The 26,904-nt window shown below is 49.0% G+C and overlaps 1 protein-coding gene across 1 annotated transcript in view; it reads left to right on the forward strand.

Annotated features, from left to right (window-relative positions):
• Nucleotides 1–19,959: 19,959 nt before the first annotated feature.
• Nucleotides 19,960–26,904, forward strand: part of TRHDE (thyrotropin releasing hormone degrading enzyme) — a 121,265-nt gene continuing 114,320 nt past the window's right edge. Inside the window, exon 1 of the mRNA XM_009901300.2 lies at nucleotides 19,960–20,021. Coding sequence (XP_009899602.2) covers nucleotides 19,974–20,021 — 48 coding nt within the window. The 5' untranslated portion in view covers nucleotides 19,960–19,973. The remainder of the gene's footprint in view (nucleotides 20,022–26,904) is intronic.

Here is a 26,904-nt window from a genome sequence, read left to right on the forward strand (position 1 = left end):
TCCTTTCCACTTTCCTGTCCTCAGTGGTTGCACACTTTAAGGAATCTGATGGCAGAACCCCCTGAATAATGATAATAATATTCAGGGATATCCTCATAGGCTGCAACACCTCTGCTGTGAGGAGAGACTGAGGGAGTTGGGGCTCTTCAGTCTGGAGAGGAGAAGGCTCTGAGGAGACCTCATTGTGGCCTTGCAGTATCTGCAGGGGGCTACAAGAAAGCTGGGGAGGGACTTTTGAGGGTGTCAGGGAGGGATAGGACTGGGGGGGATGGAGCAAAACTAGAAATGGGGAGATTGAGATTGGATGTGAGGAAGAAGTTGTTCCCCATGAGGGTGGTGAGAGCCTGGCACAGGCTGCCCAGGGAGGTGGTGGCAGCCTCCTGCCTGGAGGTGTTTGCAGCCAGGCTGGAGGTGGCTGTGAGCAACCTGCTGCAGTGTGAGGTGTCCCTGCCCATGGCAGGGGGTTGGGACTGGCTGAGCCTTGAGGTCCCTTCCAGCCCTGCCAGCTCTGTGATTCCATGGGCTGAGTGAAAGAGATGCTACAGCCCAGCAGCACACACTTAAGCTGTTTACCTTCTTCAGAGTCCTCATTCTGATCATTCTCAGACAGGAGCATTCACCCTCTGTCTCAGACCGGAGAGGGAAGGAGACTCAGTTCTTGTCAATATTCTGTGCTGTGAAATCAGAGGCACAAATGAGGCCAAAATAGCAGCAGCCCTTGGGGCTATTTGTTAGCACAGTAAAGTGGATGGGGCAGAGGAGGGAGATAGAGCTAAAAGACAGAGAGAGAGGGAGAGAGAAGAGGAAAGGAATTGTATTGGCACACTCCCCAGGATGGTTTGGGTCTGTGGAGGAAGGCTGCTGGCGCTTTGGCGTGGAGGAGAGGGCATCCAGAGAGAGTGACTGCCCATTGGGCAGCAAGGCTGGGGAGAGGCCTTGAGTACAGCCCTGTGAGGAGAGGCTGAGGGAGCTGGGATTGTTTAGCCTGGAGAAGAGGAGGATCAGAGGTGACCTCATTGCCCTCTACAACTACCTGAAAGGTGGTTGTAGACAGGAGGGGGTTGGTCTTTTCTCCCAGGCAACCAGCACCAGAACAAGAGGACACAGTCTCAAGCTGTGCCAGGGGAGGTTTAGACTCGAGGTGAGGAGAAAGTTCTTTACCGAGTGAGTCATTCGTCATTGGGATGTGCTGCCCAGGGAGGTGGTGGAGTCACCGTCCCTGGAGGTGTTCAAGGGGAGATTGGACGTGGCACTTGGTGCCATGGTCTAGTTGTGAGGTCTGTTGGGACAGGTTGGACTTGATGATCCTTGGGGTCTCTTCCAACCTTGGTTATACTGTGAGACTGTGATACTGTGATTGGGATGTGCTGCCCAGGGAGGTGGTGGAGTCACCATCACTGGAGGTGTTCAGGAGGAGACTTGATGGGGTGCTTGGTGCCATGGGTTAGTTGTTCAGGTGGTGTTGGATTGGTTGATGGGTTGGATGCGATGATCTTGAAGGTCTCTTCCAACCTGGTTTGGTTTATTCTATTCTATTCTATTTATTCTATTCTATTCCTTGTTGGCTGTGCTGTGCTCTGCTGGAGGAGGGGAGGGAGAAACCCCAAAGTCCAAGTCCAAGTCCTTCTCTGAGCAGCCTCTTCAGCTCCATGAGTTGCAGCAGGTGGAGCTTAGGACATGGAGAGAGGCTTCCTCCTGGCCTGCTGCCTCCAGGCTCCATGGTGATGTCTTTTCTCCCGTGTCTGTCCTTCTCTCTCCTTGCATTTGCTTCTCTGTTTTTCTTCTCCCAAGCAGGCATTGCTCAGGTGTTTTACACAGGTTTTTAGGTATGTGTGCATGTGGTGAATCCATTGGATCCTTTGCACCATCCTCCCTTCCTGGGGTAGCTGATGGGCAGAGATGATCTTGTCTGTGCCCATTCCAGAGAGTCCTTATCTGTTGGCCTCTGCTCACCACCCCCTTGGCAGCTGCGGTCTGGGCGAGGAGCAAAGGTGATTCCCATCAAAAGAAACAAGATTTAGTCTCTTTCACCCCTCACTAGGGCCCCAAAGAGGTAGAAAATACACAGAAGCGGTGCTAGCTCGTTAATAAACAGTGCTGGGAGCTGGTTCAAGGCCCTGAAGTCCCATCAGAGGGTGGGGAATGTGCCCCCAGAGCAGCTGGAAGCGCGGTGGTGTCCTCCCAGGGGGATGGGCAAAGTGCCTTCACGCCGGGTGCAGCAGGCACTGGAGCCTGTTGAACACAGGAGTGGCTCTGAGAATTGTGAAACCAAAGCAACAAAAAAGGAACCAAGTCTGACAGGCCTTCCCCAGCAGAAACAACTGACAGCAGGAATCGTGGCTCTGGGGAGCTGCATCAACAGAGGAGCAGGGAGTGCAGCCGGAGGAGCAGGAGGAGCAACGATCAGCCAGCAGCGGCTGACAGGAGTGAAATGGAGAAGGAAGACAGCTGCAGCTCAAAGAGAGCAGCCAGCCCCAGAGCAGCATGAGGGAGAGCCAGCCCAGGCACAGCTGAAGGAGTCATAGCCCTGGATGAACAGACACGGCCAGATAAGGAGAAGGATGAAAGGGCACCAAGGACACTGGAGAGAGACAGATAAGATCTGAAGTCATTTCTGTCAGCCCACTGCAGGCTTTGGAGAGTGCTGCCTGAAGATTCTGGCAGCAATCAGAGCAGGCAGGCCCAGTGTGATGGAGTGCAGCTAGGAAAGCACCCCCACAGAAGGTGACAAACAGCAGTCAAAACAAGGAAAGGATGACTGGAATAGGGAAGAATATTCCTGGGGTTTCCCTCCCAGGGCTGGGGGTCAGGCAGGAAGGGACAGGGACAGGCTCTGCTCACTGTGCCCTGGGATAGGACAAGGGGCAATGGATGGAAACTGCAGCACAGGAGGTTCCACCTCAACAGGAGGAGGAACTTCTTGACTGTGAGGGTGCCAGAGGCCTGGAGCAGGCTGCCCAGAGAGGTTGTGGAGTCTCCTTCTCTGGAGCCCTTCCAGCCCTGTCTGCATGTGTTCTGTGTGACCTGTGCTGGATTCTCTGCTCCTGCTCTGGCAGTGGGGGTAGTCTGGAAGCTCTCCAGAGGTCCCTTCCAACCCCTAACATCCTGGGATCCTGTGATTCAGAAGGGCCTCTGTTTGGACAGGAACTCTATGGAACAAGCTCTGCCACACTATTTTGTTGCTGTTGTTGGGCTTTTTTAAGACCTATTTAGATACTAGATAATTTCTAAAGCTTTAAGGAGGTGCTAAAAGAGAGAAGGTCCAAGAACAAGTTTAATGAGAGTCAGCTGCAGGGCAGTCTGAGGCAGGGGGGTTGAGGTTCTTAGGTGGTGTTCAGTGAACCAAAGAAAATAGCAAAAATGAGTGGTTGTGCTTCTGGTTACAGCTCTGGGGAAACAGACCTGAGTTCAGTGGTTTGGGGGGGTGAGATTAAAGTTGTGGTTGATAAAGAGAAATCATGTTGAGCCACAGACTTTTAAAGCCTTTGCTTCACTAGGGCATGATGCCCCAGTTAACCCCCCCAGCAGCGCTGCTTCCTGTCACTGCAGCACTCTGCCTGGATTAACAGGGAGCTGTCAGACCCTGCTGATCCCCAAGGGAGTCATCAGGGGAGAAGCATCTCAAACTCTGGGTTTCATTTCCCTTAATGTGCTTTGGTTTCTCTGTGGGGCCAGTCTGTACAGTGGGGATGGATTTCCTCCTTCACATGAGGTTGCTGTGACCCTGTGGACACTGCTGGAGGGGTCAGGTGCAGAAGGGAAAGTCTCTGTTGCTCCTAAAGGGAAATGTGGGTTGGTGGAGCTGCCTGTCTTGTTACAAGAGCTTCTTACTAGAGTGGGGTTTAAGATGCATTAGTTTATTCACTGCTTACTCCAACTCTGATGGTGGCCCAGCTGTCTGCAGGAAGTCATCAACCTCTCTGTGTTTGGCCATCCTTGAGGACATCCTCATACTGCAGTGAATGGAGCAGTTCAATCTGCTTTTGTCCTGGTCCCTGGTGTCACAGCAGGGCAGAGAGGTTTTGGTGCTGAGGCTTAATAAAAGCTCTTAAGTGGAGTCCTGATAGCATTTTGTCAAGCAGCTGATAAGTTGTTTAATACTATTATTTAGTAATGATTAATGATTATTAGCACTGTTGTTATTGTTATCACTAGGGTTATTCTTATTAATAATTATTATAATTCAAGGGAAATGATGTGCCAATATCCATCTGAAGGCCTGGCTATAGCTCTGGTCACTTGCCCCTGAATTTTTGTCAGGCAAGAGTGGTGAGGGCTTGGAATGTGCTGGGCAGGGAGGTGGTGGAGTCCCCAAGCCTGGCTGTGCTTGCAGGGGGTTTGGCTGTGGTGCTTGGGGCTGTGGTTCAGGGCTGAGCCTTGCAGAGCAGGGCTCTGGCTTGGCCTTGGTGACCCTGAGGCTCTTTCCCAAGCTGAGTGTTCCTGTGGTTCTGTGAGTTTATTAACCAGTGCAGAGAGACCAGCCAGGCTTAAATTCAGCTAAGTGCATAATCACTTCCTTAATTTTCTGTGTGTAAGCTGTGGAAGTTGAGTTGAGTTGCTTATGTGCTTAAAAATGCTTCAGTGTGTCACTAAATGGTGGCCTGGACTAAGGCCTTCAGGATCAGGCTCACACTGTCACATCTTGTATGGGTGTACTGCCGGCTGTGTGCATCTCAGTGTGTGCATCTCTCTCCTTCCTTACACAAGCCCTGGGAGGAGAGGCTGAGGGAGCTGGGGTTGCTTAGCCTGGAGAAGAGGAGGCTCAGGGGAGACCTTCTTGCTCTCTCCAACTACCTGAAGGGAGGTTGTAGCAGGTGGGGGTTGGTCTCTTCTCCCAGGCAGCCAGCACCAGAACAAGAGGACACAGTCTCAGGCTGCACCAGGGGAGGTTTAGGCTGGATGTTAGGAAGAAGTTCTATACAGAGAGAGTGATTGCCCATTGGGATGTGCTGCCCAGGGAGGTGGTGGAGTCACCATCACTGGAGGTGTTCAGGAGGAGACTTGATGGGGTGCTTGGTGCCATGGTTTAGTTGATCAGGTGGTGTTGGATGATAGGTTGGATGCCATGATCTTGAAGGTCTCTTCCAACCTGGTCTGGTCTATTCCTATTCTATTCCTATTCTATTCTATTCCTATTCTAGTCTATTCCTATTCTAGTCTATTCCTATTCTATTCTATTCTATTCTATTCTATTCTATTCTATTCTATTCTATTCTATTCTATTCTATTCTATTCTTTGACTTGGGGTTTCCAGAGGGAAAGCCTCTAGGAATTGATTTGAACCTGTTATGTTCCTGCCACAGGGAGGAAATGGTCATGATTACTCCCTTAAAGAAACGTGTCAGTTTAGCTAGTACATTAAGGGAGCATCCACACCCATCAAATCCAAGCTTCATTTTTGCTGTTGTACTCAGAGGATCTAGGGAACAGCCAAGCTGGTGTGTTTCAGTGCTCAGCTTCTGAAAATGGAAGAGATTTAGTGCTGGTGATTCATGATACAGCCTAATTAATTCCCTGGAAAGAATTTCTTCAGCAATTCACAGAGATGAGATATTTTGGACACAGGCAGCTGAGCAGTGCTGGAGAGGGCTTTGCATTATCTCTGCTCTCACAGCTTGGTAGAAGGATAGAGATGTGTCAGGACCCTGCTGCTGTGCTCTGCTGTAACTGTGTGAACAGAGCACTCCTGTCCCATGACTGGGAGGCTAAGGCTGCATACTGTTTGGTTGAGAAAGGCAGGAAGTCCTTCTGTCCTGTGCTCAGCACTGCTGAGGCCACACCTGGAGTCCTGTGTCCAGTTCTGGGCTCCTCATTTCAAGAAAGATGTTGAGCTGCTGGAAGGTGTCCAGAGAAGGGCAACAAAGCTGGGGAGGGGTCTGGAGCACAGCCCTGGGAGGAGAGGCTGAGGGAGCTGGGGTTGCTCAGCCTGCAGAAGAGGAGGCTCAGGGGTGACCTTATTGCTCTCTGCAACTCCCTGCAGGGAGGTTGTAGCCAGGTGGGGGTTGGTCTCTTCTCCCAGGCACCCAACACCAGAACAAGAGGACACAGTCTCAAGCTGTGCCAGGGGAAGTTTAGGCTGGAGGTGAGGAGAAAGTTCTTCCCAGACAGAGAGATTGGCCACTGGGATGTGCTGCCCAGGGAGGTGGTGGGGTCAGCATCCCTGGAGGTGTTTAAAAAGAGCCTGGATGAGACACTCAGTGCCATGGTTGAGTTGATCAGATGGTGTTGGGTGGTAGATTATAATTGATTATCTCTGAGGTCTCATCCAACCTGACTGATTCTGTGACTGGTGTGTCCTTAGGCAAACCAGTGGGTCTCCCTTAGTTCTCCTGTAAGAACAGCTGAGAACTGGGCAACCACTGTCAAACTCAGGCATGGCATTCACACTCTGCTTCCTTAGGCAGACATATTCCCCATACACACTTGTCTGCTTCCTTCTTCCCAAGAGGAGAAGTCCAGCCACTCCTCACCTGCCACTCAGAATGTCATGCTGAAATGGATTTTATCACAATATCACAGAATGAACCAGGTTGGAAAAGACCTCTGAGATCATCCAGTCCAACCTATCCCCCAACACCATCTCATCAACCCAACCATGGCAGCAAGTGCCTCATCCAGGCTCTTTTTAACCACCTCCAGGGATGGTGACTCCACCACCTCTCTGGGCAGCACATTCCAATGGCAAATTACTCTTACCAGGAAGAACTTTCTTCTCACCTCCAGCCTAAACCTCCCCTGGCACAGCTTGAGACTGTGACCTCTTGTTCTGCTGCTGCTTGCCTAGGAGAAGAGACCAACCCCCACCTGGCTACAACCTCCCTTCAGGGCATTGGAGAGAGCAAGAAGGTCTCCCCTGAGCCTCCTCTTCTGCAGGCTGAGCAACCCCAGCTCCCTCAGCCTCTCCTCCCAGGGCTGTGCTCCAGACCCCTCCCCAGCCTCCTTGCCCTTCTCTGGGCACCTTCCAGCATCTCAACATCTTTCCCAAACTGAGGAGCCCAGAACTGGACACAGGACTCCAGGTATGGCCTCAGCAGTGCTGAGCACAGGGCAGAATGACCTCCCTGCTCCTGCTGGCCACATTCTTCCTGATGCAGGCCAGGATGCCATTGGCCCTCTTGGCCACCTGGGCAATCTCTCAGCAGACATCACCAGCAGACTTCTGCCATCTCTTGGTCCTCTTTAAGGTGCTGAGGGTAACAGTTCCCTTAATTCAGCGCACTGCAGGTAGTGGAACACAGCAGCTCAGCTGGCTGGGTTTTAAAGCAATTAATTCACAGCCATTTGTGCTGTTCTCTATCTGCATCTGAGGCAATTCTGCAGATGTGACTTAGTCAAAACACTTTTGGTGGGGGGTGGGGGTGTGTGTGTTTTGTTAAATTCCTCCAGGGTTTGACAGATTTCATTTTGGTTTTTAATTTTATGCAAGAGTTCTTTATCCCCTCCCCCCCCCTTTGTTAAATGTCACATTGCTGCTCCATGTTTGATGCACATTGTTCTTTCATTTTCATTCACGCTGTGTTTTTCCCCCAATAAGCTAAATTTCATGGAGCATCCAGCTGTGGTTGCTTAGTACCAACACAGATTGATTGTTGTGGGGAACGTGACTTGGGTATTACTTGGTGGCTACTGCTCACGTTACAACAAGTAATGGGCAACGTTGTGCTGTTTGTGGGAGGGCTTGGTAGCCTGCTCTCCTCATGCTTGAGCTGAGAATCAGAGAAAGAGCTAAGGGTTTGAGAAACAAAGCATACTGGGTCGATTCAGCAAGTTTGAACTGAACTTACACTAATTTACTTGAGATTTCATCTGGTTGAACGTGAGCCAGCAGTGTGCCCAGGGGGCAGGGAAGGCCAGTGGCATCTTGGCTTGGATCAGGAGCAGTGTGGCCAGCAGGAGCAGGGATGGAGTTCTGCCCTGTGCTGGGCACTGGGGAGGCCTCAGCTGGAGCACTGTGTGCAGCTCTGGGCCCTCCCTGCAAGAGAGATCTTGAGGTGCTGCAGCAGCTCCAGAGCAGAGCAACCAGCCTGGGGAAGGGACTGGAGGGAAAGTGATGAGGAGAGGCTGAGGGAGCTGGGGGGGTTCAGCCTGGAGAAGAGGAGGCTCAGGGGGGACCTTATCACTCTCTACAAGTCCCTGAAGGGAAGCTGCAGTCAGGTGGGGGTCAGGCTCTGCTCCCAGGCAACTTGTGACAGGAGGAGAGGGCATGGCCTGAAGCTGTGCCAGGGGAGGGTTAGGTTGGATGTTAGGAAGCACTTCCTGATGGGAAGGGGAATGAGAGACTGGGATGGGCTGCCCAGGGAGGTGGTGGAGTCACTGGAGGTGGTTAAGGCCAGATTGGATGTGGCACTCAGTGCCATGGTTTAGCTGATGTGTTAGGTCACAGGCTGGGCTTGGTGATCTCAGAGGTCTTTCCCAGCCTCAGTAATTCTGTGACTCTGTAAGATACCTGAGTGTGTGGATAACGATGCTGGTGTTCCCTGGACATAACTGCTGCAAAGGGAGATTCTTTTTCACTAGCCAGCTGGAGTTATGTGAATAATATGAATCAAAGCTAATGTAATTACGGTGAAGGACGGAGTAACTCACACTTTCCTTAGCTGGAGAGAAAGTAATCCTGATCCTGAATTGCAGAGGTGCCAGCACACACAAAAATAGCTCTTGCCCCCCTGACTGTGTCCCATTGTGTCTGAAAAATAAGCAGTGCTATTGCATGCTAATCCAGGCTGGTTTGGAACTTTCTTGGGGTTCATGATTCACCTGGCTCCCCTTGGGTTTGTTGTGCTTGGTGGTGGTGGTTTGGTTTTCTTTCTTTCTGTTTTACCTTTCCTAAGAGGCAGAGGAAGCAGCCAAGCCGGATGGCTGGAGGCTTTAGGGAGCATTAGCAAACTAAATGTTTTTCTTCGGAGTTCACCTGTGTAGTGTTTTCTTGGTCAGCCAAGGGTTCCCTTCTCGGCGCCTCCCTCCCTGCTGCTCCTCCCGCCGGGATACTTCCTGAGTGGAGCTGCGATGTCACCACAGAGGGGTTGCTCTGAACCGAATCAGAACGAACAGCTTGCACTCCCGAACAGAAAATGGCAAGGCAGATGATTCGATGGGGGTTGAACTAAGGAGGCAGGAATCAAGGAACAGAGTGATCTTCCTCTTCCCCGAGAGCCCCGCCCCAGAATGAGGTGTGAAACCGATTAGGTTACCGACAGGTTCGGTTCGGGGGCGAATTCTAGCAGGATGCTTGTGGGCAACTTTAGTACCATTTAGGGAATTCAGACAATGGAAAAGGCTAAGCCACAAAACAGCTTCACCCCACTTACAAACTCGGAGGCAAGGCAGGACCCTTAGGGAAAGCCGATGGGAACGCCGGGTTGTGCTGATGAGGATGGATGGAGCAGGGATTTGGCGACGGTCCCTGGGTCCATCCTCGGTGGCAGGCTCCAGACCCGCAGGGTTTATAATCCAGCTCGTGGATAAGGTGGCACAAATCCGCAGGAGAGGGACCCGCCAGAATCAAAGTGTCCACAGACACGGCTGCGACGAGGGGAAACTCCTGCGGCGGCAGAGTCTGAGCAGGGCGAGGGAGCAGGACCCCGGCGCAGGCAGGGAGCAGGACCCCGGCGCAGGCAGGTCCCGGGGGAAACCGGGTCCCAGCGCTGGGTCTCCAGTTCCGCCGCGAATGCAGAGCGAGTCCAAGCTGAGAGCGGCACAGGGGAGCGAGAGCGCCGGCCGCGCTCGGGGCGCTCTGTTCGCGGCGTTCCCAGCCGATGTGTCCCAGGCCGGTGTACGGTGGGTGCCAAGCACCCTGCTAATCGCAGCTCCCAAACCCAGCCGACCTCCCCCACCAGTACACAGCTGCGAGGGACCTGCGCCCGGCGGGAGGGATGGGCACCCGTTACCTGTCCCCAGGGCAGGGGAAGGCAATGTCGTGCCTTTCTCTTTCCCCATTCAAACCTCGGCTGATGGAGATGCGGGAGCGGGGGTTGGAGCAGCCGGTAACAGCAGACACGCAGTGAAGAAGAGATCCGTTGATGTTTGTGTGATTGTTATTGCTGCTGCTCGGTGTTCCATGAGGGAAGGGGACAGATGAGCCTGCACGAAGCTGTTTCAGCCTTGGCAGCCTCAGGGAGTTGTCTCTGTCCACATTTACTCTCACTGGTTACATTTCACGTTTTCTGAGGCTGTTCTGGAAGCTGCAGGATAAAATATTTTCACTGGGATTTGTGGCCTCTCACTTGGGATGTTTGCTGTGTAGACTCCTGCAGCTGAGTAGCCCTCATCTCCCTCTGTGTCCAGCAGATCCAGGGAGGTTCTCCTCCCCCTCTGCTCTGCCCTGCTGAGACCTCACCTGGAATATTGCCTCCAGCTTTGGGCTCCCCAGGTCAGGAGGGACAGGGATCTGCTGGAGAGAGTCCCAGGGAGGGCTCCAAGGATGCTGAAGGGACTGCAGCACTGCCTGGGGAGGAGAGGCTGAGAGCCCTGGGGCTGTTGAGTCTGGAGAGGAGAAGACTGAGAAAGGATTTGATCAATGTCTATCAATAGCTGAGGGCTGGGGGTCAGGAAGGGAGGGACAGGGACAGCCTCTGCTCACTGTGCCCTGTGACAGGACAAGGGGCAATGGATATAAACTGCAGCACAGGAGGTTCCACCTCAACATGAGGAGGAACTTCTTGACTGTGAGGGTGCCAGAGCCCTGGAGCAGGCTGCCCAGAGAGGTTGTGGAGTCTCCTTCTCTGGAGCCTTTCCAGCCCTGTCTGGATGTGTTCCTGTGTGACCTGTGCTGGATTCTATGCTCCTGCTCTGGCAGGGGGTTGGACTGGAAGACCTCCAGTGGTCCCTTCCAACCCCTAGCATCCTGTGATGCTGTGATCCTATTTTGGGTGCACATCTCTGGAGGAGATGAATCAGGACAGCCCCAGTGCTCGCTTTCCTCTCCATTGCCTTCAAAGGAAGCCTGGGCAGTTGCTCAGCTGTGTACAAGTGAGTAAGCATCAGATAGCTACAGTGTAGGCTTCTGCATTCAGGTGAATCTCAGTCCTGTGGTTAAACCAGAACCAACAAAAGACATAAAAGCTAAACTAACAAGGAAACAAGAAATGCATCTTCTAGGGAAGCATGACAAGGGCTGGTGGGGAGAGGGATGCAAGAGCAGTGCCCTTTCTGGGTCAGCCCGTTGTCCTCTTTTCACTCTCCCACTCCCAGCTCATTTACACAACAACAGATTGTTTCACCCTCACAAGAGTCAGCGGCACTTCACGCTCTCTGTGTTGTGCTGCTGACATTTTTCTCTCATGAGTACTTTTTGGAATGCTGAGGCAATTTTTGGTCCTTAAAAGGCGAATGCTGAATGAGTTTATATAAGCTCATTTGTAGCTCTCCACACAGGGCCCCTTGCCCTTGCCTCCTAGCTGCTGCATACTGCTGTGTGCTGCTTTGCTGAGTTCTCTATTGCTCCCTTCACTGCAATGGCTTCATCAGGTCATTATTTCAAGTGCTTTGCTTTGCTCTCAGCTCTGCACAGATCATCTACCTTCAGCTAGCAAGCACTCTGCCCTTCTTCAGGGATCTCTCTTGAGCATAGAATCATAGAATTGTTAGGGTTGGAAGGGACCTCAAAGCTCATCCAGTCCCAGCCCCCCTGCCATGGGCAGGGACACCTCACACCACAGCAGGTTGCTCACAGCCACATCCAGCCTGGCCTTAAACCTCCAGGGATGAGGCTTCCACCACCTCCCTGGGCAACCTGGGATCTAATGAGAGCAGAGTACAGGTGCAGAATCACCTTCCTTGTGCTGCTGGTCACCCTTCTCTTGATGCAGCCCAGCACACAGTTGGCCTGGATGTGTTCCTGTGTGACCTGCTCTAGGTGCTCCTGCTCTGGCAGGGGGGTTGGCCTGGATGAGCTTTGGAGGTCCCTTCCAGCCCCTAACACTCTGTGGCTCTTAACAGAACTATCTGACACAATGAACATTTGCTGTCTCCTGCCTTGACACAGGTTCAGAAAGTTAATCAAATTGCTTAATTTATTAACGTGACACAGACAGCAGATTCAGGACTGCCAGTGATAAATGCACTGACTGCAGGATGATCTCAGGATTAATAAATCCTGGCTGACATCCCACACAGTGGAGATGCAAAGCTTTGCAAGAGCTCTAATCTATAACAGAAATGGCAGGAAAAGTGAAACTGTACTGCAGGTGCAACTCTCACCGAGAAAGGTATCCCTGTGTCTGGGGAGGAGAAGGAGCAGAGCCCCTTGACTGTCCTCATCTCTGGTTGTTCCTTTCATCACCTGCTGCTACTTGCTTCTGCTGGTGCCCCTGCATACCCCTCTTGTAGCTGCTACCCTCACAGAATACAGAATTAACCAGGTTGGAAAAGACCTTTGAGATCATCCAGTCCAGCCTACCACCCAGCACCATCTCAGCAACTAAACCATGGCACCAAGTGCCTCATCCAGTTCTGTTTTTAAACACCTCCAGGGATGGGGACTCCACCACCTCCCTGGGCAGCACATCCCAGTGGCCAATCTCTCTGTCTGGGAAGAATTTCTTCCTCACCTCCAGCCTAAACCTCCCCTGGCACAGCTTGAGACTGTGTCCTCTTGTTCTGGTGCTGTGTGCCTGGGAGAAGAGACCAACCCCCACCTGGCTACAACCTCCCTTCAGGGAGTTGGAGAGAGCAAGAAGGTCTCCCCTGAGCCTCCTCTTCTGCAGGCTAAGCAACCCCAGCTCCCTCAGCCTCTCCTCCCAGGGCTGTGCTCCAGACCCCTCCCCAGCCTTGTTGCCCTTCTCTGGACACCTTCCAGCAGCTCAACATCTTTGTTAAACTTAGGGCCCTGGAACTGGACACAGCACTCAAGGTGTGGCCTAACCTTCTGCCTTGAGAGATGTTCCTCTTGTGGGCTTGACACTCTAGCCCTGATGCTCCTTGTCTTCTAGGTGATGTTTAGCATGATTTGGGAGGAGAGCTGAGTCACACAGTCCAGTGTCTCAGAATCACAGAATTGTTGAGGCTGGAACAGACCTCTGAGATCATCAAGTCCAGCCTATGACCTAACACCACCACACTGAGTAGACCATGTCTGGCATCTGCCTAGTTTGGTTCAGTAACACACCATGGGGTGTGAACTTTAGTATTAACATAGCAGCTAGTGAGGCAAAGGTTTTGTCCTGGGCACCCTGGCCCTCAAAATGTGGGTTGAAGTTGGGGTTTTGTGTTGCATATCAGGAAGAAGTTGTTCCCCATGAGGGTGGTGAGAGCCTGGCACAGGCTGCCCAGGGAGGTGGTGGAAGCCTCATCCCTGGAGGTGTTTGCAGCCAGGCTGGAGGTGGCTGTGAGCAACCTGCTGCAGTGTGAGGTGTCCCTGGCCATGGCAGGGGGGTTGGGGCTGGCTGAGCCTTGAGGTCCCTTCCAGCCCTGACAGTTCTGTGATTCTGTGATCTTCCCTTCACAAGGCTCCCTCCTTTTGGACACCTGCAGGCCAGCTTCCCAGATCCTCATTTCACACAGCACCTGCTGGCTGCAGATGGCCTTGGTCCCAAAGCATACCAAACCAGCTTGCCTTCCTGTCCCCCAGTGAGCTGGGCAGTCATCCCACACCAAAAAGGAAATTCCTTCTGGGGCTTTCTTTTGTGTAAGAAATGATTGCAGGACACAAGTTGCAAACGAAACAATTGTTTGTTACTCAGGTATGATGAAACCAAAACGGTTTGTGATCAGGTGTAATGAAGCTGGATGGTTCAGCAAGTCAGAGAATTCAATTAATTTACAGGAGTTGTGACCTGTATTGATGCCACAGGATCAGAAATGCAGGAGTGGGGCTCTGAAAGGAGGTTTCATTTAAGCTGAGATCAAGGCTGCAGCCCAGGTTGCTTTGTCTTGGCATGGAGAAAATGAGACCAAATGCCTTAACTCTGTATTTTGTGGATTTCAAAGCCAAGTTCAGCTCAATGAAATGAATTTTGCTCCTAATTTTGGTTATGGATGGTCTTTGCCATGCAGGCTGATCTTTGGCAAATGCTTTCACTGTGATCTGCCTCAATTTGCCTTTCATTTGCAGGGTGTTGATATGAGAGTCTTGCAATCCATGAGCTCTGCTAATGAGCAGTGCTTCACCAGCCCTCTGTAGTGCCATTAATCACTGACTGAACATCTGCTGTAGTTGCCTGAGTAGGCTTTTATTAAGGTGAGATCCAGTGGCTTAAGGTGAGTTAGATTTCACACTGGCAAGAACATGGCTATGTTTTTTGAACAGGAAGGAATTGCTTTTCACTGGACTTGTTGAAGCAATCTGTTTCACTCCTGACAAGGTACTGAGCCATCCACTGCCTGGGGGAAAGCACTCAAGTCATCAATAACTAGCCAGTCTATGCTTTAGGGGAGCCAGGTTCACTCCTCAAGACTCCCCATGTCAATCCTCAGCTGGACAAATGCTGGCAAAGCAGAAGTTGCCCTGAGAGTGGGGAGTGGGGAGCAGAGTAGTTACCTGCCAGGGAGTTCAGAGAGTGATGCTGACAGGTTCCAAAGGGCATCCTCTGCAGCTGGGGAGATCTGCTGTGATTTAGGACTTTTATGTAGGTTCAGGTATAGATCAGAGAAGCTTTCAGAAGGTGTGGGAAACCCTCTGGAGTCTGTGTAGTTCAGTCTGGCTAGGTGTATAGGCTGTGGCAATACCAGCAGGCTGGGCCATTCAGACCAGCCTAAGGCTGCATTCCTGTGCTCCTGCCACTGAACTTACTGCTCTTACCTTCCTTACCTCCCAAGCCCCTCTGGGGAGAGTCATCTCCCAGGCTCCTTTTTAGTAAGGGCCTCTTCCTCATGCCAGTTACTCTGCATACCCCTTCCTTTTGATGCTTCTGCCTGCAGACCTCCCTCTCTTCATCTGCAGTGAGAGTGATACTGTTTGCTGCCTTGCCCTCTCCTTCCTAGGGCCTGTGCTGTGTGGAGTGCTTCTGCTCTCATGAATGTATCACTGCTCTCTGTTCTGCTTGCTCTCAACGTGCAGGAAAGGTGGCAGGAATGGTTTCCTCCCTTTGCTTCCATTTACCTTCCTTCCACCCTAAGGGTTGCATTTCTTCCTGTTTCTCCTCCCTTCTCCCCAAGTCAGTTTTTTCCTCTTGAGGTTCTCTGGTTTTTCTATTTCCCCCTTTTTCTTTATAATCCCTTTCCCCTTCTCCCCTTTCTCCCTTCCCCCCTTTCTCCCTTTTCCCCCTTTCTCCCTTTTCCCCCTTTCTCCCTTTTCCCCCTTTCTCCCTTTTCCCCCTTTCTCCCTTTCCCCCCTTTCTCCCTTTCCCCCCTTTCCTCTCCCTTTCCCCCTTTCTCCCTTTCCCCCTTTCTCCCCCTTTCTCCCTTTCCCCCCTTTCTCCCTTTTCCCCCTTTTTCTTTCCTCCTTTCCCATTCCCTCTGTCCCCCTTTCCCTGTGTGGGGAGGATGGCAGAACTGGATCAGGCACATTCTTCTGGAGGTCTAGCATGTAGGACTTGTGGGTTTTTTGCAGGTAGTTAATTGGTAGAAGGTCCTTCTAAAGTAGCTGAGAGTGTTGCCTGTGTGCCTTGGATCTCCTCTTCAGTCTTTGCTTCCTGACTTACTTGGTTTGCTGTCTAAAGGCCAGCCATAGCTCCGTCCAACCTCAGGCTAAATGTTACCTTGGAGAGGAATTCTGTGGTAGGAATTCTGTAGTTCTCTTGGTGTGTAACTGCCAGCTCTTGTTCTCTGCTTAGAACAAGGCTCTGTGGGGACGATCCTAGGAAGGTATTTGCTTGCTTGCTTCTCACAGAAACCAGCAGAGTTGCAGTGCCTACACAGAGGCACAGAATCACAGAATTGTTTGGGTAGGAAAAGGCCTCCTTTCAGGTAGGTGTAGAGAGCAATGAGGTCTCCCTTCAGTCTCCTCCAGGTTAAACATTCCCAGTTCCCTCAGCTGCTCCTCACCAGCCCTGTTCTCCAGACCTGGTGAGAGGCCTTGAGCACAGCCCTATGAGGAGAGGCTGAGGGAGCAGGGATTGTTCAGCCTGGAGAAGAGGAGGCTCAGGGCTGACCTCATTGCCCTCTACAACTACCTGAAGGGAGGCTGTAGCCAGGAAGGGGTTGGTCTCTTTTCCCAGTCAACCAGCACCAGAACAAGAGGACACAGTCTCAAGCTGTGCCAGAGGAAGTTTAGGCTGGAGGTGAGGAGAAAGTTCTTCACCAAGAGAGTCATTTGTCATTGGGATGTGCTGCCCAGGGAGGTGGTGGAGTCACTGTCCCTGGAGGTCTTCAAGAGGGGATTGGATGTGGCACTTGGTGCCATGGTCTAGTCATGAGGTCTGTGGTGTCAGGTTGGACTCGATGATCCTTGAGGTCTCTTCCAACCTTGTCAATACTGTGATACTGTGATACCTGCAGCAGCTTTGCTGCCCTTCTCTGGAGGTGCTCCAGCAGCTCATTGTCTCTCTGTAGTGAGGGTCTCAAAACTGAGCATAGTACTTGAGGTGCAGCCTCACCAATGCCAAGTACAGAGGCACCATCACTTCCCTGCCCCTGCTGGCCACACCATTCCCAATACAGGCCAAGGTGCTGTTGGCCTTCTTGGCTCTGGATGCTCAAGATGATCTGCTCTCTGACCCTTCATGGCACCAAGGTGAGACTGGCAGGTCTCTAGTTCCCTGAATCCTCCTTCTGGCCCTTTGTGTAGATGGAGGCACATTTGCCAATCTCCCATCAACAGGGAGCTCCCCAGTCAGGCAGGGGTGCTGATCAATGATGGAAAGTGGCTCGGTGAGCACTTCCACCAGCTCCCTCTGTACCCTTGGGTAGATGCCATCTGACCCCACAGACTTGTGTGTGCATCTTCTGTGGTGGGATAGGTCAGTAACCATCTCCTCTTGCAGTGCGGGGGGCTTCATTCTGCTCCCCATCCCTATCTTCCAGCTCAGGATATCCAGTGGACAGCTGATGTTACTGGGGCAAAGGAGGAAGAAATAGAAATGGAAAGAGAAATAGAAACTAAATAGAAATGGAAATAGATGTCCATTGCTACTGTGTGAGATGTAAACGGTGAGAAAGAAACAGAGCAAGGGAGTGAGCAGAAAACTGTCTTTGCTTCATAGGTGTGCTCACCAAGCCAGGCTGGTGTCATGTCAGATAGAGACTTCTTTTCCTTTTCATAATCACAGAACTGTCAGGCTTGGAAAGGACCTCAAGGACCACCCAGTTCCACCCCCCCTGCCATGGGCAGGGACACCTCACACTGCAGCAGGTTGCTCACAGCCACATCCAGCCTGGCTGCAAACACCTGAGAGGCTGAGGGAGCTGGGATTGTTTAGCCTGGAGAAGAGAAGGATCAGGGGTGACCTCATTGCCCTCTACAACTACCTGAAAGGTGGTTGTAGACAGGAAGGGGTTGGTCTCTTCTCCCAGGCAACCAGCACCAGAACAAGGGGACACAGTCTCAAGCTGTGCCAGGGGAGGTTTAGACTCGAGGTGAGGAAAAAGTTCTTCACTGAGCGAGTCGTTCGTCATTGGGATGTGCTGCCCAGGGAGGTGGTGGAGTCACCGTCCCTGGGGGTGTTCAAGGGGAGATTGGACGTGGTGCTTGGTGCCATGGTCTAGTTGTGAGGTCTGTTGGGACAGGTTGGACTTGATGATCCTTGGGGTCTCTTCCAGCCTTGGTTATACTGTGATACTGTGATACCTCCAGGCAGGAGGCTTCCACCACCTCCCTGGGCAACCTGTGCCAGGCTCTCACCACCCTCATGGGGAAGAACTTGTAAGGATTTGGTCTGCTCTGTTTCAGGCTGTGTGTGTTTTTGTTCCTGCCACAGATGTTTGGGGTTGCCCTGCCCAAGCTGCTTACAGGACAAACAGGCTTTGTTCTCTTCAGTTACCATATCGAGGTCTCTTCCAGCCTTAGTGATACTGTGATATTTATTCTATTATTCTTCTGCTGTTATTTTATTCTTCCATCCATTATATTGTTTTGTTCTTCTATTTATGGTATCCTTTTATTCTTCTCTTTATCTGTATAGACAAAGTCATCTGCTTAAAATCTCTGAGTTTGCTCACTCTGCTCCTCTGGTGCAGCAGGGGTAGTGGTGCTTCCTGACCTCTGCTCCTGCCAGCTCAAGCAATCTTCTCTTTCCGTGGTGGTCATTTTGGGTGCTGCTGTGTGTTGCAGCTGGGACTGCTCTCCCAGTAGAGTGCACATTTTTACTGTGAGAACAACCTACTGTTTGTGGCAAGCCCTGTGGTACTGTGAGCCACTTTCCTGCTCTTGAGTCTTCCTGAGATGGATGCTGTTGTGGAAAGAGAAGCGAGAGGCTTTTCTCTTCAATTACTGTTTGACCCCTCGTGGTGCAGGAAGTCAGATGGCTTTGCTGTAATAGTCCTTTTGGCTTTACAACCTCTGAATCTTTGTGAGAAGTTTCCTTTTTGTCTTCTAAGCCTAATTTCTGAGCCTCCAGCTGTAGCTGAGGTGGTTGAGTTCCAGCATCACCTTTCCTTCCACCCTTTGGTTCGCTGTCGCTGTGTTCAGCCTCTCCCCTCTGCTGTGGAGATCAGTGCTGGGCAGAATGTGCCTGCTGGGACTGGGAGGCTGGAGCCTGTGTTACAAAGTGGGATGTTACAGCTCAATCTTCAAGCCAGATCTGCAAAGGAACTGCTATGTGAAGTGGAGCACTCGTGCCAAAGGAGTGCCCTGACGAGGGCTGCTCGGGCAGGTAGCTGCTCCTTGGCGTAAGCTCCGAGGGGTAGAATCCTCTGTGGAACAAAAGGCGTTTTTTAGATCCCTGCTTTGCCTGGAGGGGCCAAAAGCACAAGAACTGGTGTAAGGAGAGCGTTAGACTCACACTTACCCCTTTGCAGGACAGTCTGGGGAGTAAGCTGGCTGGCTGCTACTCAAAGATGTATGTCCATATCTTATGGAAATGATCCGCTTGCAGATCATTAGATCTCGAAGGCTCTCACGAAGGAGTGCAGTGTCACTAGATTCTGATTTGCAGTAGTATGATGGAGGTGAAATTGCTATGACTAATCCTTGAGGTAGAATTTAGCGTGGACATTGTTTTTTGCTCTCATTTACAACCGTGCAGTACTCTGGAGTGAACAGAAGGGCTGGGGACAACCAGTTGTGGAGCTGACACATCCATCCTCCCGCAGTGGAGGGAGAGTCTTTTATGACCTGCCTATGGGGCAGGATATTAGGAACACCAGTCTGCTTCCTCACTGTTCCTTGTAAGCCTTTGCATGATCCAGGGAGGTTCTCCTCCCCCTCTGCTCTGCCCTGCTGAGGCCTCACCTGGAATATTGCATCCAGCTCTGGGCTGCCCAGCTCAGGAGGGACAGGGATCTGCTGGAGAGAGTCCAAGGGAGGGCTCCAAGGATGCTGAAGGGACTGCAGCACTGCCTGGGGAGGAGAGGCTGAGAGCCCTGGGGCTGCTTAGTCTGGAGAGGAGAAGGCTGAGAGGGATCTGATCAATGTCTATCAATAGCTGAGGGCTGGGGGTCAGGAAGGAAGGGACAGGGACAGGCTCTGCTCATTCGCATCCTGGGACAGGACAAGGGGCAATGGATGGAAACTGCAGCACAGGAGGTTCCACCTCAACACAAGGAGGAACTTCTTGACTGTGAGGGTGCCAGAGGCCTGGAGCAGGCTGCCCAGAGAGGTTGTGGAGTCTCCTTCTCTGGAGCCTTTCCATCCCTGTCTGGATGTGTTCCTGTGTGACCTGTGCTGGATTCTGTGGTCCTGCTCTGGCAGGGGGTTGGACTGGAAGCTTTCCAGAGGTCCTTTCCAACCCCTCACATCCTGTGAGCTGTGATGATCTCCTTTCTCTCATTGTATTCCAACACACATTAAGGGTCTATTGGCCACCAGTTCCCCAGGTCCCAGTGCTGGCTGGCAGCACCTCCTGCAGTTCCCTGCTGTGTAACACTGCTGTACAAAAGTGATACCTTCTGATTTTCTTGGCTTTTGTTTTTCTTCCCCCCAGGGTGCAGCTCTCATTCGAATGCTGGCTAACTTCATGGGTCACTCAGTGTTTCAAATGGGCTTACAAGTAAGTAAAAGCATTTCTGTCTTTCTGCAGGTTTATCTTGCCAGCAGTTCCCCTTCCTCTCTTCCTTCGCTTTCCCCCTTTTGATTCTGTATTTGCATCCATTTGTGGGAATGCTGCTTTGCTTCAGGACCATCTGAGGTACCAGCATGTCCTAAAACAGCACAAGTGAATATGGTGCAGTTTTAACCAGGAAAAGGAAATCTTCCTTCAGGTGTTATTGGTGGGACTTGATGATCCTGGAGGTCCCTTCCAACCTGGTTGGTTCTGTGATGCTGAGCTCATGGCAAATGCTGAGCAGTGTTTCACACCTGCTGGTGCTCCAGGTTTTGCCTATAGGTCTTGATGTGCCAAGTGGTTGCACACAGTTTGGTGCACATTTGATGTCAGCTGCCATGTGAAAGCCATTTTGGCCCTGTCACAGCTGTGGGAAGGGCTGAGCTGAGGACAGAGCTACTTCTCCTCAACTGCCTTTGCCTGCTGATAAATCAGCTAGCGGCAAACGATGCCAAGCCAGCTGGAAAACACAGAGCCCTGAAACTGCTTTGCAGAGGAACAGTTTTGCCTTCCCTTCCCCCACCGCAAAATCCTTGAGCTTTAGTTGTACCTCCGAGGGCTTTCTGCCTTAACAACGTTTTGAAAAGTCACTCCTCCTCTTCAAAGCGATTCCAAGAGGTCAGGCTTCCCTGCAAAGAGAGGGAAACCCACCGTGCTGATTGCCACGGGGGAGCTCTTCCCAGCAATCAATCAGTGCAAATGAGTGTTTTGTAAACGGCTTCAACCCAAACAAGCCACAGCAGACCCCCCCCAGCGCAGCTCCCCCTACCCCATTGCAATCTGCTTGAGTAAACCCTGCGAGGGGCAGCTGTGATGGATGCATTCTGTGTGCCGCAGCCTGCTACTTAGGAGTGTCCTTTGGAGCAAACTGATGCTCACCTGGAACACAATTATGCCAGGCTGGGAAGAGCAATCAATCTCCCCTGCTCCCAGGGAGTTTTTCATGTTGAAAGTGAATACCCTGCAGCTGGGAGCAGGTCATTTCCAGCCACATTAATTGGGAGGTAAAGTATAGAAACAGGTTATTTATGGATTATTTATCCAGGCTATTCTTTTTAGCTATAACTTTATTTATTAATGGGTTTATATGTGGTGTGCTTGCTCTGGTATTTGCAGAGGGATTTACAGACTTAGGTAGGTAGGTGTTTGGATTTTATAGATGCTGTATTAGTCATAGAGACTTATTGATGCTGTTTGTACACTAGAGGATTTATAGGATCTTATTGTAGTATTGTATATGAGTTATAGGATTTGATTATATTATTTATATGATTTAATGATATTATATTATTGTACTTTATATTATTATACATTAGATTAGTATTTAATCATATTATCATTCAATCATTAATTTATATTATATTATTTATATTATAATTCCATTATATTATTTTATATTAGTTATATTATTTATATGATTTAATGATATTATATTATTATACTTTATATTATTATACATTATATTAGTAGTTAATCATATTATCATTCAATCATTAATTTATATTATATTATTTATATTATAATTTCATTATAATATTTTATATGATTTATATTATTTATATGATTTAATGATATTATATTATTATACTTTATATTATTATACATTATATTAGTAGTTAATCATATTATCATTCAATCATTAATTTATATTATATTATTTATATTATAATTTCATTATAATATTTTATACGATTTATATTATTTATATGATTTAATTATATTATATTATTATACTTTATATTATTATACATTATATTAGTATTTAATCATGTTATCATTTAATCATATTACTTATATTATAATTTCATTATATTATTTATATGATTTATATTATTTATACGATTTAATTATATTATATTATACTTTATATTATTATACATTATATTAGTATTTAATCATATCATTTAATCATATTATTAATATATTATAATTTCATTATATTATTTTATATGATTTATAATATTTATATGATTTAATGATATTATATTATTATACTTTATATTATTATACATTATATTAGTATTTAATCATATTATCATTCAATCATTAATTTATATTATATTATTTATATTATAATTTCATTATAATATTTTATATTAGTTATATTATTTATATGATTTAATGATATTATATTATTATACTTTATATTATTATACATTATATTAGTATTTAATCATGTTATCATTTAATCATATTTATATTATAATTTTGTTATATTATTTTATGTGATTTATATTATTTATATGATTTAATTATATTATTAAACTTTATATTATTATACATTATATTAGTATTTAATCATATTACCATTTAATCATATTATATTATTGATATGATCTATTATAATTCCATAATTTCATAATTTCATTGTTATATTATCATTTCATTATATTATTTTATATGATTTATATTATTTATATGAGTTAATTATTCTCTTCTACTCTCTTCTCTTCTCTTCTATTCTCTATAGTATTATTCCTATCTTCATTTATCTCCAAAATGAATAGATAATTCCATCAATTTAATAAATTACATATAAACCCAAATTCTAAATATGAGATGTAATCTATGTAGCAAAATATATTGCACAAAACTTTTATGTAAATAAATTATATACATGCAAATACTGCTTTATGCACAAAGACATTGCAGCTATAACTTAGGTATTAATTTACAAGTATCAAGTGCATATATAATTATAGTGCTTTAACAAATTATATTTATCTCAATAAATAATCTATAATATGTAACTTTTATCTATAAGTATATCTTTTATATAGAACTATTTAAAGGCTTATTATATATATGACTATCTAAATGCTTATTCTCTATATAAATACCTCCACACCATATCTCTGTATCAATGAATTATCCATTAAGATTTTAATTGATATACAAATAAATGATAGCACTATACATTATTTATCTATTCTTTTATACAGATGATGGAAAATGTTGCATGGGCAGGTTGCTGCTGCCAGAGAGGCGTGTGGCATGCAGCAGGCAAGGCAAGGAAGCCTGCTGGGCAAACAGCTGCTGGGAGAGCTTGCAGGACATGGAGGGTTTGCAGTGTGGCTCGCTCAGGGGGCACGATGGGGTTGTTTGTGAGGGGTAAGGGCAGGGCTGGTACACAGTCCTCATGGCAGGCACACAGTCTTCAGGGCAGGCACACAGTCTGTCTTCATGTCCAGCTATCTTGAAAACAAAACTTTCCTTCACTCTTGCATATGCCAAGGGCTAAACCCTTGTCTTGTTCAGGCTGGTAAGACCTCTGTCACTTCAGCAAGCTCCCTGTTCACAGAGTCACAGAATGTCAGGGGCTGGAAGGGACCTCCAAAGCTCAGCCAGTCCAACCCCTGCCGGAGCAGGAGCACCTACAGCAGGTCACGCAGGAACACATCCAGGCAGGGCTGGAATAGCTCCAGCAGAGGCTTTTGCTGCACAGATCAATTTAGGTGTGAATTAGCAGCACTTCTTTCTCCCCAGAAAAGGAATTTCACTCAGAGTTGTAAGAAGGGAAGGTTTCTGATACCCTGTTGTAAACAATTTTCACACATCTTCCAGAGAAAGAGTAGTGTGCTAGCTGTGCTGAAGTAAATGGCTAGGAAAGAGTTCAGATCAAAGAAGAGGGCTAGGCAGTGATTAAGTAACCATCATTGCCATCCAGCTGTAATGAAGCTTTGTTTTCTGACACGAGGGGCTGCCCATTCTTTGTGCTTATCCCCAGTTCTGCTCTGCACAGGAGCTCTTCTGTTTGCTGATGAGAGGCTATGAAAAGCCTCTGCAAATCTACCTGCTGAAAGCCTTGGCAGCAGTTCAGCAGGGAGATGCTGCTCTAACTTCTTGTGTAAAAGCTGTTTGAAATCTAGACAGAGACTTCCCCTGCTGATGTCTCCTGGTTAAACAAATAAAACATGAAGTCCATAAGCTCATTCATAAGCTATTCATGGTAGAACAGGAGCTGTGTGACACAGACTCACAGAGACATTCAGGGTGGAAAAGAGCCTCAGGATCTCCAAGGCCAACCCAGAGCCCTACTCTGCAAGGCTCACCCCTAAACCACAGCCCCAAGCACCACAGCCAAACCCCCTGCAAACACAGCCAGGCTTGGGGACTCCACCACCTCCCTGCCCAGCACATTCCAAGCCCTGACCACTCTTGCCTGAAAAAAAGCTTTCCTCATGTCCAGTCTGAACCTCCCCAGGGGCAGCTTGAGGCCATTCCCTCTTCTTCTGTCACTACTGACCTGGGAGCAGAGCCCAGCACCAACCTCTCCACAACCTCCTTGCAGGGAGCTGTAGAGAGCCAGGAGGTCTCCCCTCAGCCTCCTCTCTTTCCCACTAACCATCCCCAGCTCCTTCAGTTGCTCTCCATCAGATTTCTTCTCCAGGCCCTTCCCAGCTTCCTTGCCCTGCTCTGCCCTGGCTCCAGCACCTCCACTTCTCTCCTGTGGCCACTCTGTGTTTTGTGGATCTAACCAACTACCATTCCTGCACTGTAGCCTTGGGAGGCTAGAGCTGCTAATGAGCAGGGGAACTGGAGGAGTGATTTACCCTTTTTGTCAAGCATTGATTTGGAGGTTTTAGCTCTTTAGCCCTTTGCTTGGGACTCAGCACTGCCTTGAATCCAGTTTGATGATGGAATCCTGATGTCCAGCTCACTGGAGTTTCTCAGTGAGAGCTGCAAACCCAAGTATTGCTGCCACTTAGCAATCTCTTCCAACAACGAATGCTGTGGAAGTGCACTTGGTGCTTCCTTCCTCCTGGGCTTTTTTAGTGGCTTGCTGAGGAACTGAGTCCTGCAGGACCTTTGCTTTATCTTATTTGCTTTGTTTCCCATTAGCCTTCAATCCATGCAGCACTGCAGTGTTGCCAGCATTGTTTTAGTTCTTTATAGTATATTGGATATGTCACAGATGATAAAAAGAGTGTTCCTGTAGCCTTATTACACCAGCACGAGCCAAAATGAGTAGCCCTTTATTTGTGTTTGTGTTGCTTGTGATTTTATCAAAATCAAAGTATGATTCATTGTCTAATTAAGAAGTACAGAGCTACAACTTCTCTGTAAGAGAGGGTGCCACAAATGTGCTGAACTTTGGGGTGAGGAAAGGGAAGAATAAGGTTTAGAGCACAAAGCAAGTGGCATAGCTACCTTCTTTGAAGTCCATTGCCACCTTTTAGTCTAATGCATGCTGTCACCTAGCAGGTAGACTTTTGGAAGAGCAGATCAAGATACTTGGGGAGGAGAAATCTCTTAGGTGTCAAAGAAGAAGGGGTTAAAAAGAAGCAAAGATGGCTGAATGAGAGTAGTGCTCTTTGTTGGATGTCCTCATCAATGAATGTGAGTGGAGGCAAATGCACAGAGGAGCACATGGTCCCTAGCAGAGCAGCAAACATCTCTGGGCAGGAGTCTGCAAGGATGTGAAATTGTAGCAGGAGCCTGAGAGCCTTCTCTGAACTGATGACCATATGGATAGATGAGGGAAGAGCAGTGGATGTCATGGATCTTGCCTTCACTGAAGCTTTTGATGCTGTATCCCATAACAGCCTCATAGAACAGCTCAGGAGCTGTGGCACAGAGGGTTAGTCAGAGAGGTAGATTGCAAACTGGCTCCACAACAGAGCTCAGAGGGCTGTCATCAGTGGCACAGAGTCAGCCTGGAGGCCTGTGGCCAGTCAGTACTGAGTCCAGTTTTGTTCAATGTCTCTTCCAGTGACCTGGCTGAGGGCATTGAGAGTACTCTCAGCAAGTTCCTGATGATACCAAACTGGCTGACACACTGACACTCCCTGCTGGAGAGCAGCTCCATGGGGAAAGACCTTGGACTGCTGGGGGCAGCAAGTTCTGCAGGGGACAGCAATGTGCCCCTGTGGCCAAGAAGGCAAACGGGATCCTGGGGTACATCAAAGAAAGTGTGGCCAGCAGGGCTGGGGAGGTTCTGCTCCCCCTCTGCTCTGCCCTGCTCAGACCACTCCTGCAATCCTGGGTCCAGTTCTGGGCTCCCCAGCTCAAGAGAGACAGAGACCTGCTGGGGAGAGGCCAAGGGAGAGCCAGGAGGATGCTTAGGGGACTTGAGCATCTCCCCTGGGAAGAGAGACTGAGAGCCCTGGGGCTGTTGAGTCTGGAGAAGAGAAGGCTGAGAGGGATCTGATCAATGTCTGTCAAGAGCTGAGGGCTGGGGGTCAAGGGGAGGGGGCCAAGCTCTTGTGGGTGGTGCACAGCAATGAGCCAAGGAGCAATGGAGACAAACTTGACCAGAGAAGGTTTCAGCTCAGCATGAGGAGAAACTTCTTTGGTGTGAGGGTGTTGGAGCCCTGGAGCAGGCTGCCCAGAGAGGTTGTGGAGTCTCCTTCTCTGGAGCCTTTCCAACCCCAGCTGGATGCATTCCTGTGTGGCCTGCCCTGGGTGCTGCTGCTCTGGCAGGGGCTTGGACTGGATGAGCTCTGGAGGTCCCTTCCCACCTCTAATGTGCTGTGACTCTGTGAAAAGTTCTAGTGTGTCCTCAGAGGAGACAGTTTCTTTCTTTCTATAAGCCCTGACACCTTGCCTGGTGTGCAGTCTGTTATTCTCCAGGGAAGTTCAAGAGGTGCATTGCACCAAATCCCAGCACTCCTCTATCCAGGGGTTGCTGCTTCTCAGTCACAAAGCCATTGACCAGCTAGGACAGCAGTTGGAGTATGAAGAGGCTTGGACAGCACCACTTGCTCTTATTCTGTTTCTTAACTGCATGGACTGGTACAAGAAGTTGTTGTTGAGTTGGCCTTACCATGCAGTTTCCTCTGAGGGCAGGAATGTGTCATGTTAGATTTGTCTGAGGTTTTCAGCTGTG

This window comes from Dryobates pubescens, chromosome Z, assembly GCF_014839835.1.
Source record: "Dryobates pubescens isolate bDryPub1 chromosome Z, bDryPub1.pri, whole genome shotgun sequence".
In the NCBI taxonomy this organism is placed as follows: domain Eukaryota; kingdom Metazoa; phylum Chordata; class Aves; order Piciformes; family Picidae; genus Dryobates; species Dryobates pubescens.